At 37.6% G+C, this 23,074-nt stretch overlaps 2 protein-coding genes across 2 annotated transcripts; both read left to right on the forward strand.

The window, feature by feature from the left end:
- Nucleotides 1-6: 6 nt before the first annotated feature.
- LOC143529112 (uncharacterized) lies at nt 7-1,284 on the forward strand. Its single transcript, XM_077024978.1, has 2 exons — nt 7-44; nt 667-1,284. The coding sequence occupies exon 2, from the start codon at nt 676-678 to the stop codon at nt 967-969; it is 294 nt and encodes a 97-aa protein (XP_076881093.1). The 5' UTR covers nt 7-44; nt 667-675; the 3' UTR covers nt 970-1,284.
- A 682-nt stretch (nt 1,285-1,966) lies between these two features.
- On the forward strand, nt 1,967-3,861 carry LOC143529113 (stress enhanced protein 1, chloroplastic-like). The gene is made up of 4 exons (XM_077024979.1): nt 1,967-2,138; nt 2,307-2,387; nt 3,316-3,494; nt 3,608-3,861. The coding sequence occupies exons 1-4, from the start codon at nt 2,090-2,092 to the stop codon at nt 3,710-3,712; spliced, it is 414 nt and encodes a 137-aa protein (XP_076881094.1). The 5' UTR covers nt 1,967-2,089; the 3' UTR covers nt 3,713-3,861.
- Nucleotides 3,862-23,074: the final 19,213 nt, after the last annotated feature.

Consider the following 23,074-nt stretch of genomic DNA (forward strand, 5'->3'; position numbering starts at 1 on the left):
CCTCCGGTAGCTCTGCCGGTTCTGGCTCCGGCGACTTCCATCAGGTATTTACATTGGCTTGATTAGAAAGCCATTAACCCCAATTCTAGTGCTATAAATAGATGCTATTGTACTTGTAATTGATTCATCACTTCAATGATAAATCTCTCTAGTTGCAGCCTCTTGGACATAGGTTAGATTAGATCTAAGTATCTAACCATGTTAAATCTTGTGTCCCGTTTGTTTACGGTTTTATATTTTGCACTTGTGCTTGTGTTTGCCGGTTGCATCAGTACCAGCCTTCTCTACCGTCCCCAATCAAATCTGATGGGTCAACCCTTGCTGGTCAACAGGTTCGACCATAAGCCGATTAAGATCAGCAGAAATCTGACCAGTAATCAGCTGCTGGAGAAGAAGGATTGACCAGAAATAGTCAACAGAAAAGCTTTAAGTGATTTGGAACAGTCACGATAACCACATATGAGCCGTGTGTTCAACAACTCAAAACATTAAAGTTTATATACCAACTTTAAAACATTAATGTTAGGAGTGTGAAATTTGTGGGCTTGGGTTTAGTCCAAACTCAATAGTACATGATCAGTATCTCCAACTGAGCATGTTCATATATTGATATCAATTTATCCATTTATAGTTCGTTAATGATTACTGATTACCGTATTATAACAGTACCGACAGATGAGACGGAGAGAACAAGACCGGGTTGCAAGAATGGATGTTGACTTCCAAAAAAGGAAAGAAGTGGCCGAGTTTAATAAGCGTAGAGAAGAAAGGTTAAAAGCAACAGAAGAGCGGACTGCAAAAAAGCGTTTGAAACGCCAAAAGAAAAAACAAAAGAAACAAGAAAAGAAGATGAAGGTGGAAGTAGGCAATCATGAAGAACATAGCAAGGATGATGGTTCTGAAAATGAAGATGAAGATGAAGATCATGACTCTGGTAATGAAGAATTGAAAGCATTGTATGTACCTTAATACAGATAGGCTGTTTGTTGGTTTTAATGATGGTAATCAAAGCCAAACAGTCATGCAACTCTTGAGGTTAACCGAATTTAGGAACTTGGTTTCTAACACATGCGCAAACAAAGCTTTAATCTTGAAAAGGGGGTGTGAATTTCAGATATAACAAGTTAAGGTTAGGTTGACACGTTTAACCTGCTTACATTTAAAAGTGAAAAAGTTATTTTATAAAGTCTTACCTATCACCAATTTTGAGAAATTTTAACCCATATACTACAAGTTTACCAAATATTAATCTTGAGCCTCCGAGTGCCTCTGAACTTGTACTCTAGAGACACAACTAAAGATTAATTAAGCATGTCGAGTTGTCTGACTCGACTCTTTACTTAAAAGTTGAAGTGCATTCATTCTATGTGTTGGTAGCAAACTCATTATTTAATAATAATTTCATGTGTACAATAAAATGAGACTGTACTTTGTATATTCAAGCACAATAAAAAAATGAACGTACCCATCAAAATTGCATTCATACCAAATTATAGTCAGGTTATGGGTGAGGTGAGATGTAGACAACTTTTTTCTTAACGTGTAAAGTATAAAATCTGATAATCAGACATTCGAAATAGATAAACAAAATGGAAAAAAAAACAAACAAACACTATTAGCAAACCATTCACAAATCATCCATGGTTTGTTTCACTATTTTAAAAAAGAAAAAATCAAAATTATGCAAACCGTTTGTCCCACCAAACTAGTTTGTAAATTATCACGTGACTACATGTCAACATTTCTATGAATCTCTTTATAATTTCTTTCTCCTTATTTCTTTCGTACTAATTAGTTTGAACTATAATATTTTCTAATAACTTTTAATAATTAAGTTTTTAAAAGAGAAAACTAAAAAAATAGTCTTGGTTTTTATTTTTCTTTCTAAAAACAGAGTTTGTAAAAAACTATATTTTAAAATAAAATAAAATAAACGTTTATATTTGATGAATAGACAAAATGCAGGGGCTTATCTGGAAAGAAATTATCCTTAGAAAATTGAAGTTGAAGGTGAAGAGAAGAGATAGGCATTGAGAGGTGAAACCAAGTGCTACGATTCAAACACTTTCTTTCACACTCACCTGCAACAATGGCGGCAGCAGCCCAAACTTCTTCCTCTCTTTGTATCTCCACCACCGGTACGGTACTCTCATCTCTCTTGATTTTTTTTTATTTAATTTCTTATTAGTATTAGATGAATTTAGAATATACAAGTTAGCTGGTGTCTTACGGAGGAGTAATTGTTCTTTTCTTTAAATTTTGATTTATTAAGTTTCAGATGTTAATTCATTTGGTGTATATTTCAGCTAGAATCCCCCTTGCTTCTCGGATTCCATCATCCTCTTCGCCTCGAATCGGGACAACTTTCATCTGCGGTTCGCCCCTTGGTATGGACAAGTTTTTATTTTGTGTTTTCTGTTTGTATTATTTGTTTCATTAAGTTAACGAAAAAATATATTAGTTATCTTGACTAAACTTAATATTTAGGTTTCAGTTTCTAGGCCTAGAAACTAACCGGACGTTAAAATCGTGAAACGTTCGGTGGGAAGTTCGTTTATGTTCGTATACTAAATAAACAAACAACGTGAGCAAAAATTTTGGTTCATTTAATTAAATGGGCGAACGCCAACAAATGTACGCCTTTTATGTTCATGAACGTTGTTCATTTAAATTTGTTCCTTTACGTTTATTTATGTTTGTTAGTTTATACTTGTTTAAGTTCGTTAATCATGTCTCATTCTTTCTTATATGTGCATGAACTATGTTCGTTCTTGACGTTTATTTAAGTTCGTTAGATTATGGTTGTTTGAGTTCGTTAATATATATATTTAAAATATTTTTCCTATTACAACTTAGTCTATTTTGAATAACTTTTTAGGCCCAACTTTAGATTAGTTTTAACTAGTTGCGGCTTAGGTATGTTCACTCATCTATGTTCAGTTTTGTTTGTCTATTTACAGGCATGAACTACTCAAGTATAACTTTATACCGTTAACAAACAAACATAAGCGAATATAAACATGCTCATTTTCTTATCGAACATGAACATGCTCTATTTGTGGTAGTTCGGTTCGTTTGCATGCCTAACAGTTTCTATAACATTTAGACCTCTAGTTCACAATGGGTTGCTTTAACCAAACTCAATCCTATGGTTACAGAATAGCCTATAAATAAAAATAAAAAACTCATTTGTATTGTTTCAGTTTGATATAATTATGATTTATATACTTTCTCGCTGTTGAATTATATTTAGATGTATGTTAAAACGTATCTTGCCTTTTTCCGCTTCCCTTCATAACTATTTTATTTTTTCAGTAATAAGTGGAACTCATCATCAAAAGGTGCTAACTCGCAAGGCGACATCATTCTCGGTGAGGTGTGAGCAAAGTAGTAAGGACGGCAGCGGCTTAGATGTGTGGCTCGGTCGTGCAGCTATGGTTGGTTTCGCGGTGGCAATTAGTGTTGAAATATCAACAGGGAAAGGCCTTCTTGAGGTATGACATACAATGTCTCACTTGTGTTCGGCTTTAAATAATGTATAACAACCACCTTATTACTTGCTAAATACAAATGTGAAATTGATGTGCTTGTTCACAACTCTTTGCAGAATTTTGGGCTGACATCACCCTTGCCGACAGTGGCGTTGGCGGTGACTGTGCTCGTGGGAGTTCTTACAGCGGTTTTTATCTTCCAATCTGCCTCAGATAACTAATCAGACTGATGCATAACTTGGTGGTTGTAAAGCTTGTGTATTTATTTATAAACAGTTGTTCTTTCTTGTATTTTATTTGTTTCCTGTAACTTGATTCAATTTTCATGACTACAACAATGAGTATGCACAAGTAACAAGGACTTTGTTCACCAGACGTGCATAGTAAGAAGTTTATATTTCCCGTCGTCGATGATTTATTTTGTTGCAACTGAATTTGAAGAATAAGACTAAAGGGATTTAGTTTGGTTATTGATGGTTGGTTAATTTGTATATAATTAAGTTCGTTTATTTATTAGTTTTAACTATTTATTGTGGGAACTTCGATACTTCATACGTGTTTAGTGTTTATTGTATTTCAGTTCATAGACGTTAAAGTACCTAATTTGGACATGTACGAGCACGAGATGAATACCCGAGATGATGTGTGATAGTGTATGATCAAAACTGGAGAATCTGGGTAAAAGTTGGTTTAGCATATCATTTGCTGAAAACAGAGTATCATATGCTGAGCATAAGAGGGAGCGTACATCAGGAGTTTTTAAAGTATGGTATGCTGAATTAGAGTATCATACTCTAAAGTTAGAGTACCATTTGCTAAGCCAGAGTACTATTTGCTGAAACTAGAGTACCATATGCTAGATCAAAATTTTGCTAAGCCAGAGTACCATTTGCTGAAACTAGAGTACCATATTCTTGATCAAAATAAACTACAGGATTCACATTTTTAGAACCCTATATAAGGATAAAATTAGGGTTTGGAGAATAACTTCTTCCAAGCAGTTACCAGAGCTTAGAGAGGGCGATTCCACCATTCCGATTCATACCGAGATCACATACATGTTCCATATCGTCATAATTGAAGATTCCCTGATGTCGAGGCTCGGCTAACTTCTCCGAATCATACCCGGGATGTAAAGTTTATATTATTTTCAGTTTTCTCATGTAACTAAGAACGTTTATGTATAATTGTTTATGGTTAATCCATGATTATTGATGTTTAGTATTTCTGTGTGTTCAATCGGTTTAGGTTTACGTTAATCTGAACGATTAGTTACCAGTTGCTATAATAATTGATCATAGGACTGTTTGGTTAGGTTGAATACGATAAAACATATGATTGCCCTTAACTGAGTCACACTGGCAGTGACTCTTTGATAACCAGTGCCGTGTGTAAAGCGATTATTGATGTCTAAGGTTTTGTCTAGTTGATCAGTCTGTAGTTAACCGTTAATGATAAATCTGTTAGGTTGCATGAGATTACTGTAAGTTACTTACTTGAAGTCCCGGGTGTGATTTGCTTTTACTAATTGATTGAAACTTGTTCACTTGTTCGTTGCTTAATTCTAAACTAAAACTAATTGCTTGTGTGATCATCACTAAAAACCAGTTACTTCATAATATTAATTTTGTTACACGATTTGCATTGACCACATACTCCTGGTGGATACAATACCTTACTTACTCTATCTATATAGTTTAATTAGGTTTTTGATTGACTTGAACGACGGTCATCAAAATGGCGCCGTTGCCGGGGAGTTAAGGCGCTTAGTGTTTTTCGTGTTATTTGATTTTTGTGTTTAATTTTTGTTTTCAGTTGTTAGTTTAAATTTTATTTTTTTGTTTTTCGCGGGTTGTGTTAGTTGTGCAGGTAACAGGTTTATGCACACTCGCCTCTCGGGCAGACAGTCACCACTTATCTTTTAGCCCGAAATAGAAAGATTAGCTCGGCAGAACCGAGCCTATAACAGAAATTCAAAAATGGCAGACCAAGACCAGAACCAAAACCAACACCAAAACCAGAAAGATAACCAGAACCAAGACCCACTCCCACAAAATAACGCGTTTCACCCAAACAACATACCTCCACCACCAGACTTCAATAACCTGAACGACCATAATAACTCAGCTCGTGCTTCTAGAACCCGAAGCCGAAACCAAAACCGAAACCAAAACCAAAACCAAAACCTTGACCAGGCTGAACCAGCAGTTCCACATAACATCCCTAACCACAGAGTTCGGCTTAACCTTGATGATGCTGTTCCTAGCATTCCGACAGAGGATGAAGAAGAGGGGGAAGAAAATGATGAGAACCGGGGTTTGGAAGTTGAGGAAGAGGTTAACCAGTGGGTTAGAATGAATCGGGCAGTTGAGCCCGAGAATGAAAGTTTTGAGATGGAAAATGAGGGAAATCATAATTGGGATGAAGAGGTGGAAGAGCCAGTGAATCGAAGACGGGTTGAAGCGGTTAACAGAAATGGTTTGGGTCAAAACAGAGTGAATCGGGTGGAAAGGCCCGAAAGAGTTCGCGGTATTCAGGTTAACCGGGGCGGTTTGGTGAACCCCGGGGGACTAAGAAGGAACATTGTGGTCCCGGTTCAGGGTGTTAACCGTCGGTTCAGGCCGGCTATCTCAGATGGAGTATCCCCGTTGATCCCACAGGAACGAGTGCCGGGACAGCAAACTTTTTAGTCCTAGCCATCATACATTAACGTTGTTCCTCATTTTCACGGGATGGCTTCGGAGGACCCGCATTCTCACTTGACCAATTTTTCGGCTACTTGCGGGTCTATTGGTGATGGTACCTTTGATCAAGACGAGGTTCAGTTGCGATTATTCCAGTTTTCATTAAAAGATAAAGTAAAACTTTGGTTTAACTCGCTAACGAAGAATAGTATCAGAATTTGGGCCGAGATGCAGTAAGTGTTTCTGAACGAGTATTATTCGCAGTCGAAGACGAGCGAGGCCCGCATGGAAATTCGCAACTTTTCACAGTTATCGGACGAATTATTTCATGAAGCTTTTACCAGGTATAAGGATATGATCAGAAAATGCCCACACCACCAGATTGAACTGTGGGAACTGGTAAAGTGCTTTGTTGATGGTTTGACATTCGAGGACCGAAAGCATCTAAAGGCCTCGTGTAATGGTCAGCTGCTAAATTAGCCTGAAGAGGATGATTGGGATTTCTTGGAATTTATGTGTGAAGATTCAAAGGCAGAAGCAACAACTGAGAGATGAAGACGTGGTACTTCTTCCAGGTCAGTAAAGTCAGTCACGAGTGAGTCTGAAAGAACTTCTGAGTTAGAACGTGAGCTGGCTAGGTACAGAAAGGGTAAGAAGAATGAAGTCGGGAAAGTTGGAGTGAAATTCCCGGCCTGTGAAGATTGTGGTAAGCTCGGGCATAAGACAGAAAATTGCCCCGAGTTTTATGATGACGAGGAGGATGAACCCGAGGAAGTTAATTATGCTTACGGGGATTCCAATGGTCAAGGGTTGAATTCAAACACCTATCACCTGAGCCTAGGGAATCACCCGAACTTTCGTTACGGGAACGCGTCTACATAGTTGAACCCGAACTTTCAGGGACTGAGCCAGAACAGGTTGCAGGGTAATTACCGCTAGGGCGGTTATCAGCAGCAGCAAGGTTCGTATGATCAGAATTGGGGTTATAACAGAGACGATAACCGGGGTGGAAATTCATCGTGTAATCAGGACCAGCAGAGGGGGTCCTCGGGAAATGCGGATGAGTCTGTGCACTCAAAGTTGGATACATTGATGAAGATTATGGCAGATCATAAGGCTGAAACAAAGAAACAGTTTGAGTTACATGATAAGTCAGCAGAGGCAATGTCAAAGCAGATTGGTCAGCTCGCAGCAGATATGGCAAAGTTGCAAAAGAGCGCAGGTCAACTCCCGAGCGATACTACAGTCAACCCGAACCATTATTGCACAAGCTACAAGAAGGGAAACAATGTGCATATCAACGCTGTAAGTCTTTTACCTCATTTTGAAATTTCTGTTGTTGAAGTTGATTCACCACCACAGTTTGTTGAGGGGGTGGTGGAAGATGTTAGTGGTGAGAGTGATTGTGTTGGTCAAAATGAATCAATTTTCCAAAATGAATCATAACCAAAAACATATGAAATGTCTTTTTGTGAAAATTGCACATGTGAGTTTAAATGGTAAATTGACCAACATGAGGGATGAGGAGGTGGAGAATAATACCACCTCAAGTAAACTCCAAGACCCAGGATTGCCACTTTTATCAATTCAAACTGGGAAATTTAAAACTGATCGGGCACTTCTAGATCTTGGAGCATGTGTTAGTATCATGCCCGGTAGTTTATATGATCAGTATGAATTTGGCCCATTAGAAAGGGTAAACACCACCGTGGTGTTGGCGGACCAAACTCATACACTTCCCCGGGGCATGGTGACTAATGTAATGGTTCAGGTGGAGGAATTTTTCTACCCAATTGAATTTCTTGTACTTGACTATGCTAAACGTGTGAATAATACACAACCACAAGTCATATTGGGTAGGCCATTCCTTGCCACAGCCCATGCGGTGATTAATTGTGCTAATGGGATATTGGAAATTAAGTGTGAAGATTGTGATAAACGGTTACCATTGTTTGAAAATGCTACTAACCATGTTGTTGATAAGTGTGAATCCTTGAGCAAGGATCACACAAAAGAGAAATGTTGTGTGACTGATAGGAATGCGCTAAGGAGTAGCATGAATGTGAAAGGATGGAATGAGATGTTGCATGGAGTTAGAGATGGTGAGGAAGCAACTCCAAGAAAGGGACAGAAGACGAAAAAGAAAGGTAGAGAAACCGCCAGAAGTAAATGAAAAATGGCAGGATCATGGCGTGCCAAAAGGTTGGGAGGAATCTTTTGAGGAGCGTGCATGTAACGAGAAGGCCGCACGGGGGCAGGCCAGACGCCCACCATGAATGTCATAAAATTTTCAAAAGGGTGGTATTTGTACATTTTGTATATTTTTAGTTTGCAATTTTTTTATATATTACTAATTGTATTTCAAGTGTACCATCATAGCGAAAGCTAAGTGTGGGGATACCGCACCATGAGAAAAGTTGGGATTTTGATGCGTTCAGTAAAGTTTCTTTTTCCCGAAACTGAGGTTTCAGTTAAGCGACCCAGAGTGCTTTCAAGTTCATTTTGCTGTGGTTAATCCAGGTACGTATATATTATGTTGTAACCGAACTTTGTGGGTGTAGTTCACTTTAAACCCTCACGATACCTCACTCGTCCACCCAGGCTACCTGGGGTTTAAAGGGCTTGTTGCATACGTAAATGCAATCCTGATTCCTACGAAAGTGAGTTAGATCGTTTAACGTTTTTAACTTGTTTATCAAAATTTATTATGAAACGAATTATTTCGGCTTGGTAATTATTTTAATAAAATTAACAGAAAATCATTTTTATAACTCGTAAAAGACATATGTCTTACACTTGTGAGAAGCTAGCTTCTACACGTCTCGAGATTTTGCAGTCTCGGTTGTCAGATTTTGGTATTTGGTTGAGACGCGTGTGTACGAGTGTTTACAAGAGTTCGTGAGCCGATTGTTCCATTCTATTGTCGATGATATCAGGTGATTTCAGTTTCATAATCTATTTTCTTCTATTTGTTTAAATGTTAAAAGTGTAATTGTATAATTGCTAGTAGAACCATCACATTCGAGCCCCAAGTTTTAAATTGTTAAAAAACTCAATTTCAACCCCGTCCCTCAAATGCTCATTAATTGTTTAAATATTCTAACATTAAGGACAATGTAAACCTCAAGTGTGGGGATGGGGGAGATTTGAAAATTTTAGCCCGATAGTACCTCGAAGAGTGTTCGGAAACCAAAGTTGTTAATTGTTAATTATTGTCATTAATGCCAAGTTATAGGTTTCTGGTCATGGTTGGTTTTTCAGCTTCTCGATAGTCTTACTCACAAATGTTTTAAAAACGAGGAGTTGAAAATGGGGTCATTTAGGCGGGGATAACGAGTCATCGGGACAAGTACCCATGTTTATATCGGCAGCCTAATTCCTCCGGTACTTGTGTGAGTTTGACCACATATATATATAATACACATATAATACATAGTACACACATGTCATTTGAGTGCTTTTATCGAGAGCAACTTGGTTGTCTTATGGATCACGAGATCGTAGTTTGGCACGAATGCAAAAGTGATAGAGGCAATTAGGATAAGCCTCGTCTGGATGAGTGAGAGTGTGGGTATTAGGGGTTGGGCCTCATACATTATACATATGAGTGTGGGTAATGTGAGGGGCGGGGGGTTGGTTCCTTTAGAAAACATTTCTTGGACCTACTCTTTCATTCAATTAACCCTGATTTTATATTACGGGACGATCCGACTTAATAGGTTTCTTTGTATTTGTATTTGTTTTTATATTTGTAGTTGTTTTAGTATTAAGCATCACGTTTATGGTAAAAAAAAGAGAGAAAAAAAAAAGAAAAACAAAAAAATAGCAAAAATCCAAAAAGATGTCTGTTTATATTCAGTTACGTAATTAGCAGTTTGTTTGTGAGTATTAGTAAAAAAAACACCAAAAAATCAGTGTTTATGTTAGTATTGTTTATTTAGTTGATATGTAATAAGCCGGATCAGATCGTTTGAGCTACTTATAAATTTCCCTTCCATACCCTTACACCTAGCCCGTTACAACCCTTTTTAAGTCCTCTTGATTTGCATTTGTGTCAAAGCAGTTTTATGGATGGATACCTGTTTATGAGTGATACTGAGAGCAGAGTGATACTAGCACATCTTTTGATAGTCCAGATATTAAACCGAGAGGAGAGATATTATATTATGAGGGGTATTGAGCATGTGTGCCTTAACCGGAAACAAAGTACACTTGTCTGGGCGGCTCTATTGTTTTATAGTACCATTTAACCTTCTTTGTGGGATGTCAATCTAGAAAGTGTCAGTCTGGGAAACTGGGTATGACCTTAAACCTTACTAGTATTAATGGAGATAATTCACATACCTATGATGAAGGTTAACGTATACTTTAGAGTTTGCTTGAGGACAAGCAAAAGATAAGTGTGAGGATGTGATGGTTGTTTAATTTGTATATAATTAAGTTTGTTTATTTATTAGTTTTAACTGTTTATTATGGGAACTTCGATACTTCATACATGTTTATGTATTTCAGTTCATAGACGTTAAAGTACCTAATTTGGACCTATACGAGCATGAGATGAATACCCGGGATGATGTGTGATAGTGTATGATCAAAACTGGAGAATTAGGGTAAAAGTTGGTTTAGCATATCATTTGTTGAAAACAGAGTATCATATGCTAAGCATAAGAGGGAGCGTACATCATGAGTTTTTAAAGTATGGTATGCTGAATTAGAGTATCATACTCTAAAGTTAGAGTACCATTTGCTAAGCCAAAGTACCATTTTCTGAAACTAGAGTACCATATGCTAGACCAAAATAAACTACAGGATTCGCATTTTTAAAACCCTATATAAGGATAAAATTAGGGTTTGGAGAATAACTTCTTCCAGGAAGTTACCAGAGCATAGAGAGGGCAATTCCACCATTCCGATTCATACCGAGATCACATACATGTTCCATATCATCATAATTGAAGATTCCATGATGTCGAGGCTCGGCTAACTTCTCCAAATCATACCCGTGATGTAAAGTTTATATTATTTTCATTTTTTTAATGTAACCAAGAACGTTTATGTATAATTGTTTATGGTTAATCTATGATTATTGATGTTTAGTATTTCGGTGTGTTCAATCGGTTTAGGTTTACGTTAATCTGAACGATTAGTTACGAGTTGCTATAATAATTGTTAGTGCACGTTTTGTGACTGGTGATTTGAAGTTAAAGTATCAAGATTAAATTATTCGATAGCTACGGAAAATGGGGTGTCTGTTAGTGCACGGAATTGTTGTTCGTAGCATTCGAATAAGTTATACATAGTCTAGATTTTTTATTTATTGTAAATGGCCCATTCTCTATGGTTTGTATAGCGAATGAGGTCCATTCGTTATAGGCTAGACTAGTTTGTTAAGGTATAAGCTCATTCGTTATGGTAGCATAACGAATAAGAACTGGTTCGTTAAGTTATTAGCCTTAACTTAGCGAATTGTGTCTACTTCGTTATGGAGGCATAACGAATTAGGCTTAAGTTAACGAATGGGAGTGTGCAGCCTATATATAGGATGCTCCCATTCATAATTATGGGAGTTCACACACATGAGAGATGTGAGGTTCTCCATAAGTTATTATTATGTATTCATCCACCATAATGTATTCTCTCAATATTTATCAATAAACTATGTATTTAACGTATCTTTGGTTCGTATTGTATAATCGATGTATCGTAGCGGCTAGATCTGTGGATGGTTCTACAATTGGTATCAGATCAGGAGCTGCTCTCGATACTTCGATTAAGGTATGAATCTGAGTTTTTCGTGTTTTTCGTGTTCTTCGGGTTTTGGTCAGATCTGGAGTAAATTTGTGTGTTATTGGTGGATTTGTTGGTGAATTTGTGTTATTCAAGACCTTGCTGAATTTGTCAAGCAAATGGGGAGATAAAACTTTCATTTGAGATTATTTGGCTTGCATCTTCCTATGTTTGCAATGTTTCTTGAAAAATTACTGCAATTCGGGTGGTAATTCGTGTTTGCAAAGCTACGTTTGACTGAGTTCAAGACTGCAATTGTTATTCGATTGGTGATTGATTTGCTCAAGATTGAAACCTGACTATGTGGGATACGAGTGTCTGTCCGTTTACTTCTTTCTGAGGGACTTTGATCCTGACTATGTTGGCTACGAGTAAATGGTGGATTACTTCTGTTGAAGGCGACGATTCTCGAACGGGTTGATCTTAAAGAAGAATATACGAGTCTTGTAATTGGATTGAAGAATTTGATTATTTGGGGTTTATTAATGGAGGTTGGAACTCTGAATCATATGCCCAAACATTAGTGCATCTTTGCGAACGGGATGTGGAAGAGCTTCAAAGAGTTATTTTGCATAAACGTTATCAAGAGAGGGAAAACCGAAGTGAAAGATGTTGAATGGTCGAGTTGTTCATGAAGATGTGTGACGAGGTTAAACGTAAAGATATGTTTTTCTTTTACCGGTGCTGACGGATAGCTGATGACTTGCTGCTGATTGTTGAAAGATTGAACCATATCATACGCCAATGGACGATCGGAATGATCTCCAAGAGTTGCTCACTTTGAGGGGGTGATCTGATATGAGAAGCTACAGGTCGTTGGTTTGCTGAAAAGATTTAAAGATTGTCCGTTTGCACAAGCCCGAAAATCATCAGTCAAGGGGGTGTCTGTTAGTGCACGTTTTGTGACTGGTGATTTGCAGTTAAAATATCAAGATTAAATTATTAGATAGCTACGGAAAAGGGGGTGTCTGTTAGTGCACGAAATTGTTGTCTGTAGCATTAGAATAAGTTATACATAGTCTAGATTCTTTATTTATTGTAAACGGCCCATTCGCTATGGTTTGTATAGCGAATGAGGTCCATTTGTTATAGGCTAGACTAGTTCGTTAAGGTATAAGCTCATTCGTTATGGTAGCATAACGAATGAGAACTGGTTCGTTAAGTTATTAGCCTTAACTTAGCGAATTGTGTCTACTTCGTTATGGAGGCATAACGAATTAGGCTTAAGTTAACGAATGGGAGTGTGCAGCCTATATATAGGATGCTCCCATTCATAATTATGGGAGTTCACACACATGAGAGATGTGAGGTTCTTCAAAAGTTATTATTATGTATTTTTCCACCATAATATATTCTCTCCATATTTATCAATAAACTATGTATTTAACGTATCTTTGGTTCGTATTGTATAATCGATGTATCATAGCGGCTAGATCCGTGGAAGGTTCTAAAATTGGCATCAGATCAGGAGCTGCTCTCGATACTTCGATTAAGGTATGAATCTGAGTTTTTCGTGTTTTTCGTGTTCTTCGGGTTTTGGTTGGATCTGGAGTAAATTAGTGTGTTATTGGTGGATTTGTGTTATTCAAGGCCTTGCTGAAATTGTCAAGAAAAGGGGGAGATAAAACTTTCATTTGAGATTATTTGGCTTGCATCTTCCTACGTTTGCAAGTTTTCTAGAAAAATTACTGCAATTCGGGTGGTAATTCGTGTTTGCAAAGCTACGTTTGACTGATTTCAAAACTGCAATTGTTCTTCGATTGGTGATTGATTTGTTCAAGATCGAAACCTGACTATGTGGGATACGAGTGTCTGTCCGTTTACTTCTTTCTGAGGGACTTTGATCCTGACTATGTTGGCTACGAGTAAATGGTGGATTACTTCTGTTGAAGGCGATGATTCTCGAACGGGTTGATCTTATTGAAGAATATACGAGTCTTGTAATTGGATTGAAGAATTTGATTATTTGGGGTTTATTAATGGAGGTTGGAACTCTGAATCATATGCCCAAACATTAGTGCATCTTTGCGAACGGGATGTGGAAGAGCTTCAAAGAGTTATTTTGCATAAACGTTATCAAGAGAGGGAAAACCGAAGTGAAAGATGTTGAATGGTCGAGTTGTTCATGAAGATGTGTGACGAGGTTAAACGTAAAGATATGTTTTTCTTTTACCGGTGCTGACGGATAGCTGATGACTTGCTGCTGATTTTTGAAATATTGAACCATATCATACGCCAATGGACGATCGGAATGATCTCCAAGAGTTGCTCACTTTGAGGGGGTGATCTGATATGAGAAGCTACACGTCGTTGGTTTGCTGAAAAGATTTAAAGATTGTCCGTTTGCACAAGCCCGAAAATCATCAGTCAAGGGGGTGTCTGTTAGTGCACGTTTTGTGACTGGTGATTTGCAGTTAAAGTATCAAGATTAAATTATTCGATAGCTACGGAAAAGGGGGTGTCTGTTAGTGCACGAAATTGTTGTCCGTAGCATTTGAATAAGTTATACATAGTCTAGATTCTTTATTTATTGTAAACGGCCCATTCGCTATGGTTTGTTTAGCGAATGAGGTCCATTCGTTATAGGCTAGACTAGATCGTTAAGGTATAATCTCATTCGTTATGGTAGCATAACGAATGAGAACTGGTTCGTTAAGTTATTAGCCTTAACTTAGCGAATTGTGTCTACTTCGTTATGGAGGCATGACTAATTAGGCTTAAGTTAACGAATGGGAGTGTGAAGCCTATATATAGGATGCTCCCATTCATAATTATGGGAGTTCACACACATGAGAGATGTGAGGTTCTCCATAAGTTATTATTATGTATTTATCCACCATAATGTATTCTCTCCATATTTATCAATAAACTATGTATTTAACGTATCTTTGGTTCGTATTGTATAATCGATGTATCATAGCGGCTAGATCCGTGGAAGGTTCTACAATTGGTATCAGATCAGGAGCTGCTCTCGATACTTCGATTAAGGTATGAATCTGAGTTTTTCGTGTTTTTCGTGTTCTTCGGGTTTGGGTCAGATCTGAAGTAAATTAGTGTGTTATTGGTGGATTTGTTGGTGAATTTGTGTTATTTAAGACCTTGCTGAAATTGTCAAGAAAAGAGGGAGATAAAACTTTCATTTGAGATTATTTGGCTTGCATCTTCCTACGTTTGCAAGTTTTCTTGAAAAATTACTGCAATTCGGGTGGTAATTCGTGTTTGCAAAGCTACGTTTGACTGATTTCAAGACTGCAATTGTTCTTCGACTGGTGATTGATTTGTTCAAGATTGAAACCTGACTATGTGGGATACGAATGTCTGTCCGTTTACTTCTTTTTGAGGGACTTTGATCCTGACTATGTTGGCTACGAGAAAATGGTGGATTACTTATGTTGAAGGCGACGATTCTCGAACGGGTTGATCTTATTAAAGAATATACGAGTCTTGTCATTGGATTGAAGAATTTGATCATTTGGGGTTTATTAATGGAGGTTGGAACTCTGAATCATATGCCCAAATAATAGGGCATCTTTGCGAAGGAGATGTGAAAGAGCTTCAAAGAGTTATTTGGGATAAACGTTATCAAGAGAGGGAAAACCGAAGTGAAAGATGTTGAATGGTCGAGTTGTTCAAGAAGATGTGTGACGAGGTTAAACGTAAAGATATGTTTTTCTTTTACCGGTGCTGACGGATAGCTGATGACTTGCTGCTGATTGTTGAAAGATTGAACCATATCATATGCCAATGGACGATCGGAATATTAGAAGCTACAGGTCGTTGGTTTGCTGAAAAGATTTAAAGATTGTCCGTTTGCACAAGCCCGAAAATCATCAGTCAAGGGGGTGTCTGTTAGTGCACGTTTTGTGACTAGTGATTTGCAGTTAAAGTATCCAGATTAAATTATTCGATAGCTACGGAAAACGGGTGACTGTTAGTGCACGAAATTGTTGTCCGGAGCATTCGAATAAGTTATACATAGTCTAGATTATTTATTTATTGTAAACGGCCCATTCGCTATGGTTTGTATAGCGAATGAGGTCCATTCTTTATAGGCTAGACTAGTTCGTTAAGGTATAATCTCATTCGTTATGGTAGCATAACGAATGAGAACTGGTTCGTTAAGTTATTAGCCTTAACTTAGCGAATTGTTTCTACTTCGTTATGGAGGCATAACGAATTAGGCTTAAGTTAACAAATGGGAGTGTGCAGCCTATATATAGGATGCTCTCATTCATAATTATGGGAGTTCACACACATGAGAGATGTGAGGTTCTCCGTAAGTTATTATTATGTATTTATCCACCATAATGTATTCTCTCCATATTTATTAATAAACTATGTATTTAACGTATCTTTGATTCGTATTGTATAATCCATGTATCATAGCGGCTAGATCCGTGGAAGGTTCTACAATTGGTATCAGATCAGGAGCTGCTCTCGATACTTAGATTAAGGTATGAATCTGAGTTTTTCGTGTTTTTTGTGTTCTTCGGGTTTTGGTCAGATCTGGAGTAAATTAGTGAGTTATTGGTGGATTTGTTGGTGAATTTGTGTTATTCAAGACCTTGCTGAATTTGTCAAGAAAAGGGGGAGATAAAACTTTCATTTGAGATTATTTGGCTTGCATCTTCCTACGTTTGCAAGGTTTCTTGAAAAATTACTGCAATTCGGGTGGTAATTCGTGTTTGCAAAGCTACGTTTGACTGTGTTCAAGACTGCAATTGTTCTTCGATTGGTGATTGATTTGCTCAAGATCGAAACCTGACTATGTGGGATACGAGTGTCTGTCCGTTTACTTCTTTCTGAGGGACTTTGATCCTGACTATGTTGGCTACGAGTAAATGGTGGATTACTTCTGTTGAAGGCGACGATTCTCGAACGGGTTGATCTTATTGAAGAATATACGAGTCTTGTCATTGGATTGAAGAATTTGATCATTTGGGGTTTATTAATGGATGTTGGAACTCTGAATCATATGCCAAAATATTAGGGCATCTTGGCGAACGAGATGTGGAAGAGCTTTAAATAGTTATTTGGGATAAACTTTATCAAGAGAGGGAAAACCGAAGTGAAAGATGTTGAATGCTCGAGTTTTTCATGAAGATGTGTGACGAGGTTAAACGTAAAGATATGTTTTTCTTTTACCGGTGCTGACGGATAGCTGATGACTTGCTGCTGATTTTTGAAATATTGAACCATATCATACGCCAATGGACGATCGGAATGATCTCCAAGAGTTGCTCACTTTGAGGGGGTGATCTGATATGAGAAGCTACACGTCGTTGGTTTGCTGAAAAGATTTAAAGATTGTCCGTTTGCACAAGCCCGAAAATCATCAGTCAAGGGGGTGTCTGTTAGTGCACGTTTTGTGACTGGTGATTTGCAGTTAAAGTATCAAGATTAAATTATTCGATAGCTACGGAAAAGGGGGTGTCTGTTAGTGCACGAAATTGTTGTCCGTAGCATTTGAATAAGTTATACATAGTCTAGATTCTTTATTTATTGTAAACGGCCCATTCGCTATGGTTTGTTTAGCGAATGAGGTCCATTCGTTATAGGCTAGACTAGATCGTTAAGGTATAATCTCATTCGTTATGGTAGCATAACGAATGAGAACTGGTTCGTTAAGTTATTAGCCTTAACTTAGCGAATTGTGTCTACTTCGTTATGGAGGCATGACTAATTAGGCTTAAGTTAACGAATGGGAGTGTGAAGCCTATATATAGGATGCTCCCATTCATAATTATGGGAGTTCACACACATGAGAGATGTGAGGTTCTCCATAAGTTATTATTATGTATTTATCCACCATAATGTATTCTCTCCATATTTATCAATAAACTATGTATTTAACGTATCTTTGGTTCGTATTGTATAATCGATGTATCATAGCGGCTAGATCCGTGGAAGGTTCTACAATTGGTATCAGATCAGGAGCTGCTCTCGATACTTCGATAAAGGTATGAATCTGAGTTTTTCGTGTTTTTCGTGTTCTTCGGGTTTGGGTCAGATGTGGAGTAAATTAGTGTGTTATTGGTGGATTTGTTGGTGAATTTGTGTTATTTAAGACCTTGCTGAAATTGTCAAGAAAAGAGGGAGATAAAACTTTCATTTGAGATTATTTGGCTTGCATCTTCCTACGTTTGCAAGTTTTCTTGAAAAATTACTGCAATTCGGGTGGTAATTCGTGTTTGCAAAGCTACGTTTGACTGATTTCAAGACTGCAATTGTTCTTCGACTGGTGATTGATTTGTTCAAGATTGAAACCTGACTATGTGGGATACGAGTGTTTGTCCGTTTACTTCTTTTTGAGGGACTTTGATCCTGACTATGTTGGCTACGAGAAAATGGTGGATTACTTCTGTTGAAGGCGACGATTCTCGAACGGGTTGATCTTATTGAAGAATATACGAGTCTTGTCATTGGATTGAAGAATTTGATCATTTGGGGTTTATTAATGGAGGTTGGAACTCTGAATCATATGCCCAAACATTAGTGCATCTTTGCGAACGGGATGTGGAAGAGCTTCAAAGAGTTATTTTGCATAAACGTTATCAAGAGAGGGAAAACCGAAGTGAAAGATGTTGAATGGTCGAGTTGTTCATGAAGATGTGTGACGAGGTTAAACGTAAAGATATGTTTTTCTTTTACCGGTGCTGACGGATAGCTGATGACTTGCTGCTGATTGTTGAAAGATTGAACCATATCATACGCCAATGGACGATCGGAATGATCTCCAAGAGTTGCTCACTTTGAGGGGGTGATCTGATATGAGAAGCTACAGGTCGTTGGTTTGCTGAAAAGATTTAAAGATTGTCCGTTTGCACAAGCCCGAAAATCATCAGTCAAGGGGGTGTCTGTTAGTGCACGTTTTGTGACTGGTGATTTGCAGTTAAAATATCAAGATTAAATTATTAGATAGCTACGGAAAAGGGGGTGTCTGTTAGTGCACGAAATTGTTGTCTGTAGCATTAGAATAAGTTATACATAGTCTAGATTCTTTATTTATTGTAAACGGCCCATTCGCTATGGTTGGTATAGCGAATGAGGTCCATTTGTTATAGGCTAGACTAGTTCGTTAAGGTATAAGCTCATTCGTTATGGTAGCATAACGAATGAGAACTGGTTCGTTAAGTTATTAGCCTTAACTTAGCGAATTGTGTCTACTTCGTTATGGAGGCATAACGAATTAGGCTTAAGTTAACGAATGGGAGTGTGCAGCCTATATATAGGATGCTCCCATTCATAATTATGGGAGTTCACACACATGAGAGATGTGAGGTTCTTCAAAAGTTATTATTATGTATTTATCCACCATAATATATTCTCTCCATATTTATCAATAAACTATGTATTTAACGTATCTTTGGTTCGTATTGTATAATCGATGTATCATAGCGGCTAGATCCGTGGAAGGTTCTAAAATTGGCATCAGATCAGGAGCTGCTCTCGATACTTCGATTAAGGTATGAATCTGAGTTTTTCGTGTTTTTCGTGTTCTTCGGGTTTTGGTTGGATCTGGAGTAAATTAGTGTGTTATTGGTGGATTTGTGTTATTCAAGACCTTGCTGAAATTGTCAAGAAAAGGGGGAGATAAAACTTTCATTTGAGATTATTTGGCTTGCATCTTCCTACGTTTGCAAGTTTTCTAGAAAAATTACTGCAATTCGGGTGGTAATTCGTGTTTGCAAAGCTACGTTTGACTGATTTCAAAACTGCAATTGTTCTTCGATTGGTGATTGATTTGTTCAAGATCGAAACCTGACTATGTGGGATACGAGTGTCTGTCCGTTTACTTCTTTCTGAGGGACTTTGATCCTGACTATGTTGGCTACGAGTAAATGGTGGATTACTTCTGTTGAAGGCGACGATTCTCGAACGGGTTGATCTTATTGAAGAATATACGAGTCTTGTCATTGGATTGAAGAATTTGATCATTTGGGGTTTATTAATGGATGTTGGAACTCTGAATCATATGCCAAAATATTAGGGCATCTTGGCGAACGAGATGTGGAAGAGCTTTAAATAGTTATTTGGGATAAACTTTATCAAGAGAGGGAAAACCGAAGTGAAAGATGTTGAATGATCGAGTTTTTCATGAAGATGTGTGACGAGGTTAAACGTAAAGATATGTTTTTCTTTTACCGGTGCTGACGGATAGCTGATGACTTGCTGCTGATTTTTGAAATATTGAACCATATCATACGCCAATGGACGATCGGAATGATCTCCAAGAGTTGCTCACTTTGAGGGGGTGATCTGATATGAGAAGCTACACGTCGTTGGTTTGCTGAAAAGATTTAAAGATTGTCCGTTTGCACAAGCCCGAAAATCATCAGTCAAGGGGGTGTCTGTTAGTGCACGTTTTGTGACTGGTGATTTGCAGTTAAAGTATCAAGATTAAATTATTCGATAGCTACGGAAAAGGGGGTGTCTGTTAGTGCACGAAATTGTTGTCCGTAGCATTTGAATAAGTTATACATAGTCTAGATTCTTTATTTATTGTAAACGGCCCATTCGCTATGGTTTGTTTAGCGAATGAGGTCCATTCGTTATAGGCTAGACTAGATCGTTAAGGTATAATCTCATTCGTTATGGTAGCATAACGAATGAGAACTGGTTCGTTAAGTTATTAGCCTTAACTTAGCGAATTGTGTCTACTTCGTTATGGAGGCATGACTAATTAGGCTTAAGTTAACGAATGGGAGTGTGAAGCCTATATATAGGATGCTCCCATTCATAATTATGGGAGTTCACACACATGAGAGATGTGAGGTTCTCCATAAGTTATTATTATGTATTTATCCACCATAATGTATTCTCTCCATATTTATCAATAAACTATGTATTTAACGTATCTTTGGTTCGTATTGTATAATCGATGTATCATAGCGGCTAGATCCGTGGAAGGTTCTACAATTGGTATCAGATCAGGAGCTGCTCTCGATACTTCGATTAAGGTATGAATCTGAGTTTTTCGTGTTTTTCGTGTTCTTCGGGTTTGGGTCAGATCTGAAGTAAATTAGTGTGTTATTGGTGGATTTGTTGGTGAATTTGTGTTATTTAAGACCTTGCTGAAATTGTCAAGAAAAGAGGGAGATAAAACTTTCATTTGAGATTATTTGGCTTGCATCTTCCTACGTTTGCAAATTTTCTTGAAAAATTACTGCAATTCGGGTGGTAATTCGTGTTTGCAAAGCTACGTTTGACTGATTTCAAGACTGCAATTGTTCTTCGACTGGTGATTGATTTGTTCAAGATTGAAACCTGACTATGTGGGATACGAATGTCTGTCCGTTTACTTCTTTTTGAGGGACTTTGATCCTGACTATGTTGGCTACGAGAAAATGGTGGATTACTTCTGTTGAAGGCGACGATTCTCGAACGGGTTGATCTTATTAAAGAATATACGAGTCTTGTCATTGGATTGAAGAATTTGATCATTTGGGGTTTATTAATGGAGGTTGGAACTCTGAATCATATGCCCAAATAATAGGGCATCTTTGCGAAGGAGATGTGAAAGAGCTTCAAAGAGTTATTTGGGATAAACGTTATCAAGAGAGGGAAAACCGAAGTGAAAGATGTTGAATGGTCGAGTTGTTCAAGAAGATGTGTGACGAGGTTAAACGTAAAGATATGTTTTTCTTTTACCGGTGCTGACGGATAGCTGATGACTTGCTGCTGATTGTTGAAAGATTGAACCATATCATATGCCAATGGACGATCGGAATATTAGAAGCTACAGGTCGTTGGTTTGCTGAAAAGATTTAAAGATTGTCCGTTTGCACAAGCCCGAAAATCATCAGTCAAGGGGGTGTCTGTTAGTGCACGTTTTGTGACTAGTGATTTGCAGTTAAAGTATCCAGATTAAATTATTCGATAGCTACGGAAAACGGGTGACTGTTAGTGCACGAAATTGTTGTCCGGAGCATTCGAATAAGTTATACATAGTCTAGATTATTTATTTATTGTAAACGGCCCATTCGCTATGGTTTGTATAGCGAATGAGGTCCATTCTTTATAGGCTAGACTAGTTCGTTAAGGTATAATCTCATTCGTTATGGTAGCATAACGAATGAGAACTGGTTCGTTAAGTTATTAGCCTTAACTTAGCGAATTGTTTCTACTTCGTTATGGAGGCATAACGAATTAGGCTTAAGTTAACAAATGGGAGTGTGCAGCCTATATATAGGATGCTCTCATTCATAATTATGGGAGTTCACACACATGAGAGATGTGAGGTTCTCCGTAAGTTATTATTATGTATTTATCCACCATAATGTATTCTCTCCATATTTATTAATAAACTATGTATTTAACGTATCTTTGATTCGTATTGTATAATCCATGTATCATAGCGGCTAGATCCGTGGAAGGTTCTACAATTGGTATCAGATCAGGAGCTGCTCTCGATACTTAGATTAAGGTATGAATCTGAGTTTTTCGTGTTTTTTGTGTTCTTCGGGTTTTGGTCAGATCTGGAGTAAATTAGTGTGTTATTGGTGGATTTGTTGGTGAATTTGTGTTATTCAAGACCTTGCAGAATTTGTCAAGAAAAGGGGGAGATAAAACTTTCATTTGAGATTATTTGGCTTGCATCTTCCTACGTTTGCAAGGTTTCTTGAAAAATTACTGCAATTCGGGTGGTAATTCGTGTTTGCAAAGCTACGTTTGACTGTGTTCAAGACTGCAATTGTTCTTCGATTGGTGATTGATTTGCTCAAGATTGAAACCTGACTATGTGGGATACGAGTGTCTGTCCGTTTACTTCTTTCTGAGGGACTTTGATCCTGACTATGTTGGCTACGAGTAAATGGTGGATTACTTCTGTTGAAGGCGACGATTCTCGAACGGGTTGATCTTATTGAAGAATATACGAGTCTTGTCATTGGATTGAAGAATTTGATCATTCGGGGTTTATTAATGGAGGTTGGAACTCTGAATCATATGCCAAAATATTAGGGCATCTTGGCGAACGAGATGTGGAAGAGCTTTAAATAGTTATTTGGGATAAACTTTATCAAGAGAGGGAAAACCGAAGTGAAAGATGTTGAATGATCGAGTTTTTCATGAAGATGTGTGACGAGGTTAAACGTAAAGATATGTTTTTCT

The sequence above is a fragment of the Bidens hawaiensis genome, unplaced genomic scaffold (assembly GCF_021521415.1).
Source record: "Bidens hawaiensis isolate Kalapana, Puna unplaced genomic scaffold, B.hawaiensis_p1.1 tig00008481_1, whole genome shotgun sequence".
NCBI lineage: Eukaryota > Viridiplantae > Streptophyta > Magnoliopsida > Asterales > Asteraceae > Bidens > Bidens hawaiensis.